The sequence below is a fragment of the Tachysurus vachellii genome, chromosome 17 (genome assembly GCF_030014155.1).
Source record: "Tachysurus vachellii isolate PV-2020 chromosome 17, HZAU_Pvac_v1, whole genome shotgun sequence".
NCBI lineage: Eukaryota > Metazoa > Chordata > Actinopteri > Siluriformes > Bagridae > Tachysurus > Tachysurus vachellii.
Window position 1 is genome coordinate 5626025 of NC_083476.1, and position 13867 is coordinate 5639891.

General features: G+C 39.7%; 1 protein-coding gene across 1 annotated transcript; it reads left to right on the forward strand.

Moving 5' to 3' along the window:
- The first annotated feature begins 177 nt into the window (after positions 1-177).
- Positions 178-13589, forward strand: si:ch211-282j22.3 (ER degradation-enhancing alpha-mannosidase-like protein 3). Its single transcript, XM_060890419.1, has 20 exons — positions 178-897; positions 3336-3381; positions 3532-3632; positions 3824-3863; positions 5195-5307; positions 5416-5569; positions 5734-5868; positions 5989-6094; positions 6592-6689; positions 6806-6931; positions 7038-7121; positions 7248-7331; positions 7723-7847; positions 8064-8229; positions 8869-9026; positions 9326-9446; positions 9568-9744; positions 9835-10000; positions 10692-10883; positions 11471-13589. The coding sequence occupies exons 1-20, from the start codon at positions 746-748 to the stop codon at positions 11698-11700; spliced, it is 2574 nt and encodes an 857-aa protein (XP_060746402.1). The 5' UTR covers positions 178-745; the 3' UTR covers positions 11701-13589.
- Positions 13590-13867: the final 278 nt, after the last annotated feature.

The following is a 13867-nucleotide window of genomic DNA, read 5'->3' on the forward strand; positions in this document are numbered from 1 at the left end:
CATACAGTACGTATTTTTGATTTTTTTTTTATATATAAATAAAGCTTTTTATATAACATAATAATCTAAAAATGTGACATGAAATGTAATGTGACATGAAAATGCCTTCTATCGTGTATTTAAAAATAATAAAAATATATTATTTTAATTCTACTTCCGGCTTGTCGGAGAGTAAAGAAAGATGGCGTCAATGTAAATATGTGAATATTTTGGTGTTTGTTTAGACAGGAGGCGGTGAGGAGTCGCTGGGTTTAGATTAGCCTTCCCGAAAATATGTGCATCTGAGGACGGATGGAAATGGAGTATTTCGGCAGTTTGACTCCTCCAGGAAACATTTTCTGGAATATTTATCCAAGAAGGACTTTTCTCTTTTCTTGTGTTAGCTATGAAGTAGTTAGCTTAGCCGGCTACCGGTTTAGCAACCTAGCTAATGTCACAGCTCGAAGCTAAACTTGACTAAACTAACTAGCTTTCTGTTTAGCTTAGGCGACTTTAGATATATGTATTATCTACCAGTCGTAATTTACACTAATTGTTCGAGTCGTTTAAAATAATTTGTCTATTCAAAGCTTGTGGTTGTTTATTTCCGTATTGTTTATTAATTGTTCCTTGACTGACAGGAGGAGGTTTACTATAATGCTTTAACTGTTTACGTGTACTTTTATTAAAGAGAGTTTCGGATCTCTAGGAAGGAAAAAAGTCGTTTTCCTTTCACGATCAGTAGGGGGGAGAAAATCTAGTTTTAATGGGTAAAATAGGTGTAAGAGCAGAGAAGAGTCCCTGCTTCAGCTGCTCGGTTATGGTGCTGCTGCCTGTTGTGCTCTTTAGTGGCATTTTGTGTGGAGCTGCTGATCAAGATGGCCAGATCATGTCTGCTGAGGAAAAGTCCAAAATCAGGTACTTTTGTATCCATCACTATTTTTTATTTAGTATCATTCGATTACAAACTGAGCCCCATGAGCCTCATCAGTCTGTTCACAGCTATAGAACTATAGCAGTATAAAGAAACTGTCTGTTTCTGGTAAAAGATGTTAATTAAAGCACATTAATTAACATCCAGCCTCTGATTGAACAGCTTTAAATATATTTATATTGAAAAAACAAGCATGATTTCTTCAAGCTGCTTAGGTTTTAATTCATTGGTTAGTGATGTATATTTGTTATTCCTGTGAGAAGTGTCACTGACATCACAAGGTGGTGACATTCCTGTGAGAAGTGTCACTGACATCACAAGGTGATGTTCCTTATGCTCTTGTGTTCGAGGCAAACGTGTAATTGCTCTCTTACCGAAAAAAAATCATCACACACACAATGGAACCTCACTAACTTGTAATTTTGACCTGCTGGCTTCTTGAGATAGTCGTTGGCGCTACCAGCTCCTTCCCTGTGTACAGAGTGACGTCTAATTATCATGGTCACACCCAGTGAAAAATGGACTAATGTCCCCCTTCTCTACCTTTAAATTAGTTTCTAACAGTATTGATTTTAGACCAGTTATTATACACACACAGTACTTAGTTTGATCTAATACACTGGCTATACTCCTTGCTATTTTGAGAAGGTACTCCTGACCATGAGGGGTCGCACAAAGGTTATAACTCCTTGTCATGTTTACTAGGTAGCATGAATGCAGCATTACAATAGTGTTTAACAGGAGAAAAGATAAAATGTCAATCTTAAGGGTTTTTCCACACTTGTCTCAACATTTTTTAATTGCAGTTGGTTAAAGAGAAATTGCAGACGGGCTGAGCTGGGTGAAACATTCTGACGGTTGGGGTCAGAATGCAGGGGCAGCTATGATGCAGTGCCCCTGTAGCATGGAGGGTTAGGGTCCTTGCTCAAGGGCTCAACAGTGGCAGCTTGGTAGTGCTGGGGCTTGAACCCAGACCTTCCAATCAACAACCCAGAGCCTTAACCACTTCTGTTCAGAGCCACCTCTGACCCCAAAGAACTAAAGCACAGCTGCATCAGTATCTTAAAGTAGAGATGAAGTAAGGGTTAAATCCTACTTGTGCTATTAGCGGGTAGCCGAATGGAGTTATTGGTAATGTGGAAAGCATAAAAATTAAATAGACCAACATGTTGAAAAAATGTAAAATTAACACAGTATGCCAATACAAAATAAATCTTGGATTCCACTGAAGGTCATGAAGCAGGTCATCAAGGGTGTATTATTTTTCCTTTAAGGTTTCATTAATGCCAGTCTGTCGTGTTAAACAGTGCCATTTCAATCAACCTTATACATAATACAAACAGCAGTCAGATGCAATCAAATGTATAATGGAGGGAAAGTCTTCAGCAGAAAGGTGAATTGATTGAAAGGTGACTCGTCTTCTGGCTTTACTACAACATCGTGTAACTATAAACAGGATAAAAATGAATAATGATCTAAAGAAAGACATGTAATAGTGGTCTTAAAAGCACCCTTTCAGCAGGAATTGCTCTCACATGGAGCAGTCATTTCTGTGGTTTTTATTATGCTGGAGTCAGCGCCAGAATTATTGCCACTCTTGGTAAAATTGGGTGTAAAAATGAGAAGTGAGAGAGCATTCTAACCTTTAATTTAAGTAAATTTATTCAAAGGAGTGTCTTCAGCTTTTCATTAAAATAAATGGACAAGGAAGATCATGTCAAATATCAAACGCTTGATTCTGCAGTCACTGACGCATTTGGGTGTGACACTAATATTTCCCCTCTTAATATTAGTAATTAAGTGAATATTCTTTTTTTTTTTTTTTTTTTTTTTTTTTTTGTTACAGATTTTTCTATATTAAAGTTAGTCAGAAGGCAAACAGCTTGCTTTTTTCCATTTTTCATTTTAAACCCCCAAATAAACAAGGTTTTGAACTGTGAGATCACTAAATAAATGTAAGCAAATTAGTCACATTGACACCTTTTGTACTTTTCTTTTTGAGTTTTTTTTCCTCATTGCCACATGATCGCTTCATTAGAGCAACACATTTAGAGCAGTGTTTAATGAAGAGAATAGTAACAAAGAACGTGTAAAAGTATTTTCACTGGTGACCTCCACAGTATTCTGAGTGAAGATTGAACATTTCCTTTAAAGGGATTTGTTTTTGACAGTTTAATCATGTTTTGTCTAGCCTTTGCATAGTGTGTGCTATGAAGCACAGTTCTCTGTGGTTAGCACAAACTGCTCGAGTAGACCACAAAGCTCTTGTGCACAACCACTGTGTGCTTTCTTTTCAAATTGCAACTTGTCTGAAATGTTTTTGAACTTTGACTATAGATGTCAATTGCACTATGAAGATGTTTACTGGTTGACATTATATACTTAGTATGAAATGATGAAATTTTATTGTTTTGTGTTTTAGGGAACAAATTTTGGAGATGTTCGATCACGCTTATGGAAGTTACATGGTGAGTAATAGCAAAAGAGTAATTTTTTTATTTTTTTTGCAATCGTTCATACGATAAGGTTCTGAATTTTCCCATGTGACCTTAAGTTGTTATTGTAGTTTTCACTTCAGTTGCTTGGTTAATTTTCCCTATCCTTCCCCCTTGCTCCAGAAATACGCATACCCAGCTGATGAGCTGATGCCACTGAGCTGCAGGGGGAGGGTTCGAGGGATGGAGCCAAATCGTGGAGACATTGATGACTCCCTGGGAAAGTGGGTTTCGCTTCCTGTCTCACTATGTGTCAAACTGAATATTCTTGTGAACATTAGTGAAAGTTTCTACAATAGATTGGGGTTGAAATTATTTGCGCCCCTACAATGAAAATTGAGAGTATAACAGCGATAAACCTATTGCTGAATCTCATTGATTTAATTATACTTTTTTTTTTTTCTCTCTATTTCAGGTTCTCTCTGACACTGATCGACACCTTAGACACACTAGCAGTGAGTATTTTTGCTTGGATTAAAGCGGCAGAGTTAAACCGTACTTGCTCTAATAGATAAGTTGAACCTAGAAACTGAAACGAATGAGACAACAGTGTCGAGCAACACCATGTTAAATACACTTACATTACACAGCACAACTGCTGTGATTAATCAAGAGTTTGACTTTATGTATTTGGCATTGAAATCAGCACAAGGAGGCTGTAACCCCCTCCAAGCACACACAGACACAAGCGGTTCTCCAAAAACTGATTTATTTGAAGACTGGTCTCCAAATCCACCGTGAAAACTAAACAATATTAACAACAAAATAAAGTAATCACATTAACTTGACAAAAAGTGAAATCAAATGCAAAGTGACATTTTACAGACATATAATACAGAAAATAAAGCAAATACCTCGTTGGCTGCATGCTATGAGAGTCTTTAATTCTAACTTATGACCATTCAAGGCCTTTTTGACTGGAACAAACTTTTCATCGGAGCATACAGACTGTCCGTCCTTGCCACTAGCCCTTAATGACAAGAAGTCTTACGTCAATTAAGCAATTAAGCACACTCTTGAAACGAGGTGTCAAAATAAAGTCCCACAACATACAATAAATTAAATAATACATAAAAGTCTAAACAGGGGGGCACGGTGGCTTAGTGGTTAGCATGTTCGCCTCACACCTCCAGGGTCGGGGTTCGATTCCCGCCTCTGCCTTGTGTGTGTGGAGTTTGCTTGTTCTCCCTGTGCCTCGGGGGTTTCCTCCAGGTACTCCGGTTTCCTCCCCCGGTCCAAAGACAAGCATGGTAGGTTGATTGGCATCTCTGGAAAATTGTCCCTAGTGTGTGAGTGCGTGAGTGAATGAGAGTGTGTGTGTGCCCTGCGATGCTTTGGCACTCCGTCCAGGGTGTATCCTGCCTTGATGCCCGATGATGCCTGAGATAGGCACAGGATCCCCGTGACCCGAGGTAGTTCGGATAAGCGGTAGAAAATGAATGAATGAATGATAAAAGTCTAAAGAACAAACACAGCTTAAATTCTCAATGAAATTGTTATCAAGAAGTAAACGAATAAAATGACATTATAGCAGCAGTTACAGAGGCGACTCGCAGTAACTGTTATTGCTCTGTTTTGATCACAAGCCTCTAGAAACAAGTGAGTCGGTCAAACCTATATCGAGACCTATAAGAGAACAGAAAGCCTGTGTCTCTCTCCATTAAATGTTTTTGCTATAATATTTTAACTCTTGTGCCCATGCCTGGCTCAGCATGCTTTACTCTCACCTCCTTTATTTGACTAATCATTAATAAAGTTCCATTTTGTTTCCATTATGTTTGAGCAGCTATTGAACAGGATGGAGGAATTCGAAGAGGCTGTGAAGAAGACCATTACAGACGTCAGACTGGACAACGATGTGGTGGTGTCTGTTTTCGAGACCAACATCCGTGTGCTAGGGTAAGATTTTAATGTTAATCAGGGTTACATGAAACATGGTAGGTGCGTTTTTATGCTACATGGTGCTTCTTTGTGCCTTACCCAGACATTCATGTTCTGTTCTCTTAGAGGACTGCTCGGAGCACATGTGATGGCTGACCTGCTAAAGCAGCAGGGAGAGAGGATGCAATGGTACAGAGATGAGCTGCTGCACATGGCCAAAGACCTTGGCTACCGCTTACTGCCTGCCTTTAACACCACTAGTGGCCTTCCGTACCCAAGGGTAACCACCTAGCCCCTTTAAACAATTTGTAGAACTTTGACAAAGGAAATAAAATTCATCCAAGTGTTTTTGCTTGCCAAAAATATTTACATATTCCTTCACTGCATATAGCAGTAATAAAAATGTATATTGTTGTTATATGTGCCGTCTTGTCTTCTATATAGGTGAACCTGCGCTATGGGGTCCTGGACCCTCTGTCCCGCACAGGCACCGAGACGGACACCTGCACTGCCTGTGCCGGCACCATGATCTTAGAGTTTGCTGCACTAAGCCGACTCTCTGGGGAATCCGTGTTTGAGGTGCTGAGCTCGGGCATCGTCGTTCACATCACTAAGGGCACATTAAAATAAGTTAATGCATTGTTTTTACGTTTCTGTTTCGACACGGTGACATCCAAACTTGTTTCCTATCCTCATCAGGAGCATGCACGGAAAGCTTTGGATGTCCTCTGGGAGAGGAGGCAAAGAGGAAGTAACCTTGTGGGCACAGTCATCAACATCCATAATGGAGACTGGGTCCGCCGGGGTGAGACTAGATGTTTTACATGTTTAACTTCATCATAGGCAGTCGTATGCAAAAGCTTGAGCTCCCTTTACATGCCAAACATCATCCAAGGCTTGTTCTAGATGTCTCTAGAACGATTGTTTACCATAGTGTACCTTGATGACAGACCAGCTTTTAGGAATCAGGAATATGCAAAAGGAAACTGTGACAGATACACAGAGAACATAAAGATGCCACTATACTTTAAATAATGTTCTTACTTGTGATGCAAAGAGAGAGAACATATTCATCAGAGAAACAGTGAGCTGGATGGATTAATATCCTTACTCCTTTCTCTTAGGCTCGCTACCTATCTTGCCATATGTTACTTTAGACACCACTTTTTAACCTAGTCATGTAGGCTCAATTGCATAATGCTTTGAATTTAGGAGTAATCTTAAGTCACCTTGTATGCAATATGTGTGTGTGAGAGTGTCGACGGATTTCTAAGCTCTCTTTTAAAATTGTCCTCTTCGCAGATAGTGGTGTCGGAGCTGGAATAGACTCTTACTATGAGTACCTAATGAAGGCGTATATTCTTCTGGGAGACAATGTATACCTCGAGAGGTTTAACACTGTAGGAATCACACACACACACACACACACACAAAATCTCTTTATATTGTGCTTTTTTTTGTTTTTGTTAAATCTGTGTAATATGAGTGACGCACTGTGTGTGTGTGTGTGTAATAGCACTACATTGCCATAATGAAGTACATCAGCCAGCCACCTCTGCTGCTTAGTGTGCACATGCACAACCCCACAGTGAAGGTTCGCAGCTGGATGGACTCTCTGCTGGCTTTTTTCCCTGGACTGCAGGTCAGCAGGCTCACTTAATAAATGCTCAGTAAAAATAAACCTGTTTTTGACTTAAATGAGACAAGTATGTGTAATGTGTTGAGTTGAGTGACAAGTTTGTGTACAGGTTCTAAGGGGAGATCTGAAGCCTGCTATAGAAACACACGAGATGCTCTATCAAGTCACTAAACAGCACAAGTTTCTTCCTGAGGTAACTAGGTGCTAGTTCATTTAGTAGACTTCAGTGTTTACTTCCAGTGCACATATTGCACAAGCTACTGTCTGTTATCTTGTAGCATGCAGATAGCCTTTAAATGACATCGCTCTTCTTTAACAGGCTTTCACCACTGAGTTCAGAGTTCACTGGGGTCAACACCCTCTGCGGCCAGAGTTTGCCGAGAGCACGTACTTTCTTTACAAGGTAAAGGCATGTACAGTTATACTAAATCAGAACATGTTTGTTACATGCACTCTAAAAAGAATAGTATGAGATATTACTCTGGATTTTAATGGATCTTCTGCACATTTGTACCGTTAGTCAATCTAGTAAATGCTGCACGGTGTGTAATTTAAAACCCAAGTATATCAAACGTTGACCAGAAATTGACGTGACCTGATGTCTTTGCAGCTTCTGTCATTTAATAGTCCCTGTTACCCAGTCATTAAACTGACAGCTTCATGTCTTGTCATTCTTCACTTCTTCAATTCGTGATCCTGAAAGAAATCTAATCACTGACTGATTTATACTTATTACTTTTTACACAAAGCATCACAGAGTAACAGTTGAATAACAGTTTAATCCTCACACTCAGGCTACAGGTGACCCGTATTACCTCAAAGTGGGCCAGTCTATAGTTGAGAAGCTCAACACTCACGCGCGAGTCCCCTGTGGCTTTGCAGCAGTACAGGATGTTAGGACGGGGACACACGAGGACAGGTGAGGAGACACAGTCTCAGAAGAACGTGTACAATAATATCGATGACATATTTCTAACTAGCATAACAATATTGTGTTTGTTTTAAACAGATTAAGCCTCGTTTACTTATCAGTTACACTTGTGCAAGAAAGTTATCGGTGCTCAGTCTTTACTCAGTGGTCAGCTGGGTGAATCTGGCTGTACTTGTAATAAAATAATAACCTTTGTATTTCCAGGATGGACTCCTTCTTTCTTGCTGAGATGTTTAAGTACCTCTATTTGCTCTTCTCTGAGAAAAGTCAGTTGCCTTTTGATATCGACGACTATATCTTCACCACTGAGGCTCATCTGCTCCCAGTCTCTCTGTCTAGTGCGCAAACTCCCTGTAAAGGCAACAGCACGGTAAAAAAAAAAGGCCAAGATAATCTCCAAGTCTAGATGTGATTGGTGTTTTGGAGATGTTTGGAGTGTTTTGTTTATTTAAAATTGCACTAGAGCTGTGCAGCAAAAGAGTTGATGGGGCTTAAAGGTACCAGGGTGACGTCTAAACGTCCAAATCTTCAAACATGTCTTTAAACGTATAAATGAGAAGTAATGTGAAATAGACGTGTTTAACTGTTATCTATTAAAAAAAAAACAAATGTGTCAAATAGTTAAAAACTAGCCAAAATAGCTGCCATCTGGGAATCAAGATCACTTTCTTCCGCTTCCACGTCCTTGTAACCCAAAGACAGAATTTGATGTATAATTATTTGGATGATTAAGTGTGATCGTGATTTCTATGATATTGATATATTAGATTCAGTATATTATATGTTTTTCTTATATTCTGTTATTTTATGGACAACTGAAGTTGCTGTGTGTGTGATGTGGCCAGGCAGTTTACACGATATGACTGAGAGCTGTAAACTTTCTATGCTTTTTGTTTTGCTCTGTCTGTTGGAACAGAGATAAAGATGTGCCAGTAAACCAGTAAACTACTCATTTGCACATATGTATTCTTCATGTTCTAGTTGTCTGATGTAATATTTGTAATTTCAGGGCCTTTACACTGCTCATGAAGAGGACATGTTTACATTCGCTTGCCCCAGTGCTCAGACCCTGTTCCCTAATAACCCCACCTTTGCCAAGACCATCAGGGACCGTTATAAATACCTCACCGGGGTTGGAAGGCCACCCCATACCTCTTCTTCTGTCAAGTAAGCCATTCATGATTTAAATATAAATCTCTTCTCTGTTTACTAATGCCATTGTATCTGTATGGAAATTGCAAACCAAGAAGCAAACTCAAACAGAATGTATAGTTAAATATATATAAAATATAATTATGGATTAATAAATGAATCCTTTATAAGGATCTGTGTTCCCTCAAGGATGCTGGATCTGCAGGATGCTTGACTGTTTAGTTGTAATTCAGATAAGATGAGCAAACTTTTTCTGGGTTAAGCATGAGACTGCTTTTAATCCTTTTTTTTTTTTAATCATTTTGTCTGCTCAGGGGAATTGAGCTGCCTCTTCATGACACTGGAATCGAGCCAGTCGAGTTCCTGAAAAGCATGGGCATCTCGCTTACCCCTTTTGCAGAAATGGCAGCGGCCAGCGGCGGCTCGGTGACCCAGGTGAGTTCACTCGCTTTCTCGCCGTCTTTATTTTGCTTCGTTCAATTTCCTCTGCGATTACAAAACGTCTTAAAGCCGTTATTTTCCTCACTCCTGCATCCGTTCGTCCTGTGGTGTGAAGGATGCCCAAAAAGGTGTGTTCAGAGTAAAGCTGGTAGCTGAGGTCAGCCATACACCTGAAGAAGAGGAGGTGGTGCCACTTATCGTGCAGCTCATCTCACCTCCGTTTTTAGGGAGAACGGTCTTGACAGCAGGACCTGCTAAATTTGGTATGGATCTCACCAAGCAGGAGCATGGGGTGAGTAGGATCGTTAGGGTGGTTCATTGTACGTATTTTAGACCTCTCTCTCTCTCTCTCTGATCATGATGTTACTCTCATACACTTTAGGTCAAGGGTAGCCTAGTAAAGAGCGTTCCTTACAAAGCATGTGGACACATTGAGAATGCGATGGAGCTGCAGGGCCACATAGCCGTAGCTCTGAGAGGAGACTGCATGTTTGCAGTTAAAGCTCGGCGATTACAGCAGGCGGGGGCCATTGGAGTCATCTTTATAGGTGAGCTCAGCTACCTGCATAATATAATGATTAAGGGATTTCTTATTTCTCAGAATATCGTATACAAGAACTCTCGTGTATTTTGCTTGCTACTTCATGATGTTTTCCTTTTTTTAACAAATTCCAAATGATTACCATGTTTTTTTGAAATATTTGTATTCTCAATACAGTCCTTTTGAAACAATATAGAGAATGAAAATGGAGCATTACAGCGAAATAGGACCTCTTACTAGCCGCTTTTGGTGAAAGAACTGTTTGGCCATGTAAAATCAAGGAATGATTCAAGGAAGAATTGAAAGTGTCTCATTTTTATTATAGTCTAGAAAATGACTAAATAATACACATACAGTAGATATGGCTTTCTGCATGGCGACAATGATATTAGGGTCACATCAGTATATTGCTTTAAAAAGGTCATCAGAGTAACCATATCTTTTAAGATTAAAATAAAATAAACAATTTGGCAGCTCAGCTACCCAGCATAATGCTGCTACATATTACTTTTATTTACACAAGAATGGTTTTGGTTTCTGTTCTTTTCTCTGGCCTGCATCATTCTGACATCCTGTGAACCTGTTGATGTTGATCTACTATTTAAATCCTGGTACTTGAAAGCATTCAAACAGTGTTCTAATAAACATACACACTCTTACCTACAAGCTGACTTTTTTTTTTTTTCCCTCACTCTCAGATCAGCGAGAAGACAGCAGCAGTGCTGAGACGCCTCTGTTCCAGATGGTGGGAGACGGGGAGTCAACAGAGGACATCACGGTGCCGCTGGTCTTCCTGTTCAGCCGAGAAGGGGACGTTCTTACTGCCGCCCTGCAGGAGCACCATAACGTAGACGTCCTCCTTCTACCCAAAGAGCGACAGCTGGGGAAGGGTATCGAACATTATCGTTTTAACCTATTTTTACTTATCGACCAGTAATTTAACAGTCATCCTGATCATTTATTTTAGACTATTACATTAGTGCTTTGGTAACAGCAAAGAGCAGATCGACCCGAACTTCATTTAACATTCATTTTCAGCCCCAGTCCTTTACGACAATAATGCAGAAGATGAATATATATCAGTGCAATAAATGAGCAATGGTATAAAACTGTTAATTGTAGTACTTTGCAGCATGGAAGCTTGTGTCCATCATTAGAGCCCTCCTTATTATGCATTGGGTATGCTATATATAGATCAGTATCTGGGAGGTTTTTGCAGGTTAATAACGACGACCCAGAAGTTGAACCACCATGTGTAATCCCATCTTCAGAACTGATTAAAATTTATTCCAGTCTCCCAACAGGGTTTATCTAGCTATGTGGGATTAGATAGCAGTGTGTCACACTGTGACACCATAGCTGTGGTCACGTCTTGGTTAGGACATATTAACTGGTTTTCTATCCAGCACTGGTGTGATGCATGCATTGTATAATTTTTTTTCTTAATGATGCAATGTCTCTGTCTTCCGTTACACAGAAAAAAAAGAGAAACTGAACATCAAGTTCCGTCTGGCTAAAGAGAATGAGCACGAAGAGACTGCAGGAGATAGAAATACCATCCGGCTGGTGCTGGAAGGAAAGATGGAGACTGAGGTCGAAATTGAGCGAGAGGTCCAAGAGTCAAAATCCCAGAGCACTGTGTTCTCTGCAGGGGAAAACCAGGAGTCCTGCAGCCCAGAGCTACAAAATCTTGAGAGTGGCCCGTGATGCTGGAATCTGATCAGTACATCGACCCATTCGTTCAAGCCCAGGCCGCTGCCAGCTTGTGGCTGATCCAGGATCAGAGATTACGGCTAGACCTTCTCCCAACTGATGGAGCTCAGTATACGCCGGGTCCCACATGGACTGGACCGGTTTCTATTCTCTTAAAATGAAGAACGAGGTTGATTCGTGTAATTTATAGTTATTGGGACAATGTACGGTATAGGAAGTAAGTAGAAGAGGTATGCAAAGCTGTAGTCTTACTTCCTTCTTCTTCCATCTACTGCCATGACATACATGTACTGTAGTGGTTGGGATCAGTTCATCTGTGTGAATAACAGGTGAAATAATTCATGATTAAGAAACGCACAGTTGGCTGTGAGCTTTAGTAAGACACACTCAGGGCCCAACACTCTATTTTTATTTTCCACAGAAGCATTTATCATTTTTGGCATTAAGGATTATTTTCTTGTCTGTCAGTTGACTGTAGAAGGAGTTTCATGGGGTTGTTCAGTGTTCTGCTTAATTGTTTACACTTGAAAATCCATGCCGTGACGTCAGGTCACCTATGACCAAACCAGAAACAGCAGTGTTGAATACATTGGGAACATAATGGTTACACAGGGAAGAATGGGCCAGCACGCTCAAACTTAAGTTCAACCACAATTTTGTTTTCAATACTAAAATCAGGGAAATTAAAAGTGCTAAAACTTGAACACGTGCATGTCCGTGTGCATGCATAGCGTCACGTGTGTGTGTGTGTGTGTATATCTGTGAAGACTGCAGTGTTCTTACACTATGGACTGCCTTATGTGCCAGCATTCGGTTTGTGAGGTCGTGTTTAGTCACCCGTCGTTCATACACCATAGACACATTCGTTCATCATCTTTCACAGAATGAATGTTGACTGGTGTTTTTAATGTTTAGGTAATCAGTGATGGTTTTTCAGATTTGTAGCAATTTTGCATTATCCTTTTTCCAGCATTAGTCCTCTCTCGGTTTACGTCTCTCCGATTCTGTCACGTCCTCACTTTAAACACTAATATAACTATTACATTGTTGAGACCAAGATCAAGGGTGTACAACTACAGCTATATAAGAATCTTCACTTAAAAAGGTTCATAAGGAACAAACATACTGTAGCTGAATGGTGACAAGTTATGTTTTAAGGAAGTAAGACTATTTAAAGTGGATATGCTTTGTTCCATAGAGTGACCCACTTCTCAATTTTAACTAGTGTCATAGACTCTGAACAGATTAATCACATCTAATCTTGAACGTATTTGTTGCTTTTTTTTTTTAATTCTTATAAACTACATTGTCAGTTCACTAATCAGACGAGCTGGTAAATAGAATGAACACAAAATCGCTGAAATCTGTAAAAACGCTCTCTGTACAGAGATCATGTCTCTAGCCGATACTCGAGCTATACTCTGGTCTGATGAGATGCCTTCAGTTATAAACCATTTACATAAATGCATGTTTGAATTAGCCACAACAGATGATCTGCTTCTGTTTTGTGTTTACAGAGCTGTTAATCTACAGCCATTTTTTTCCCATTTGTTTATCAGCTTCTGCTACTGGAAACACAATGTTGGGTCCAAATCCAGATCACATTGGGCCGGTTGACGACCCCTGATCTAGAGGACAGGAGTAGATCAGATTTGTTTGTAGATTACCAATCACTGTGTGTGACATGTCTGTTTGTCTTGACTACAGCCTGTGTGATTCTTGAAGCAGGGTCCAATCAAGTGGTACATTTGGAGATGATAAAATCTTCCTCTCTTATTTATAACGCAGAAAAGTAGAAATTGTGCAACACTTGTGGAGACAATTTTCATCCTTCAGCCTTTTGTTGTTTCCTGCCTACCTGCGAAATACAATACTACACAAAATGGGATATGTGCAGTATTATTTATTAACACTTACATTCTCTCACGTGCCATATAATGTATGAGGAAGTGTCGGGATTTCTGTATCGCTTCAGCTGTACTCAAGACGAATCGTCAGTTTCATCCGCTGTTTCTATAAAGGGCTTGATAGAGATTATTTTAATACTTAAACCTGATGCATAACTGATTAAATTTTATATTTATAATGTATTTTATATATCAGAGACAATATGTTATTAGAAAATGTGGGGTTTAAAGGAAAGCTTCTCATTCCTATCTGG

What these genes read in the sequence shown, in the direction of transcription:
- si:ch211-282j22.3 (XM_060890419.1), top strand. Translation starts at nt 746, where the DNA reads ATGGGTAAAATAGGTGTAAGAGCAGAGAAGAGTCCCTGCTTCAGCTGC. An exon ending in GAGGAAAAGTCCAAAATCAG is followed by an intron (nt 898 to 3,335) that starts GTACTTTTGTAT and finishes TTTGTGTTTTAG; the next exon opens with GGAACAAATTTTGGAGATGT. An exon ending in ACACCTTAGACACACTAGCA is followed by an intron (nt 3,864 to 5,194) that starts GTGAGTATTTTT and finishes ATGTTTGAGCAG; the next exon opens with CTATTGAACAGGATGGAGGA.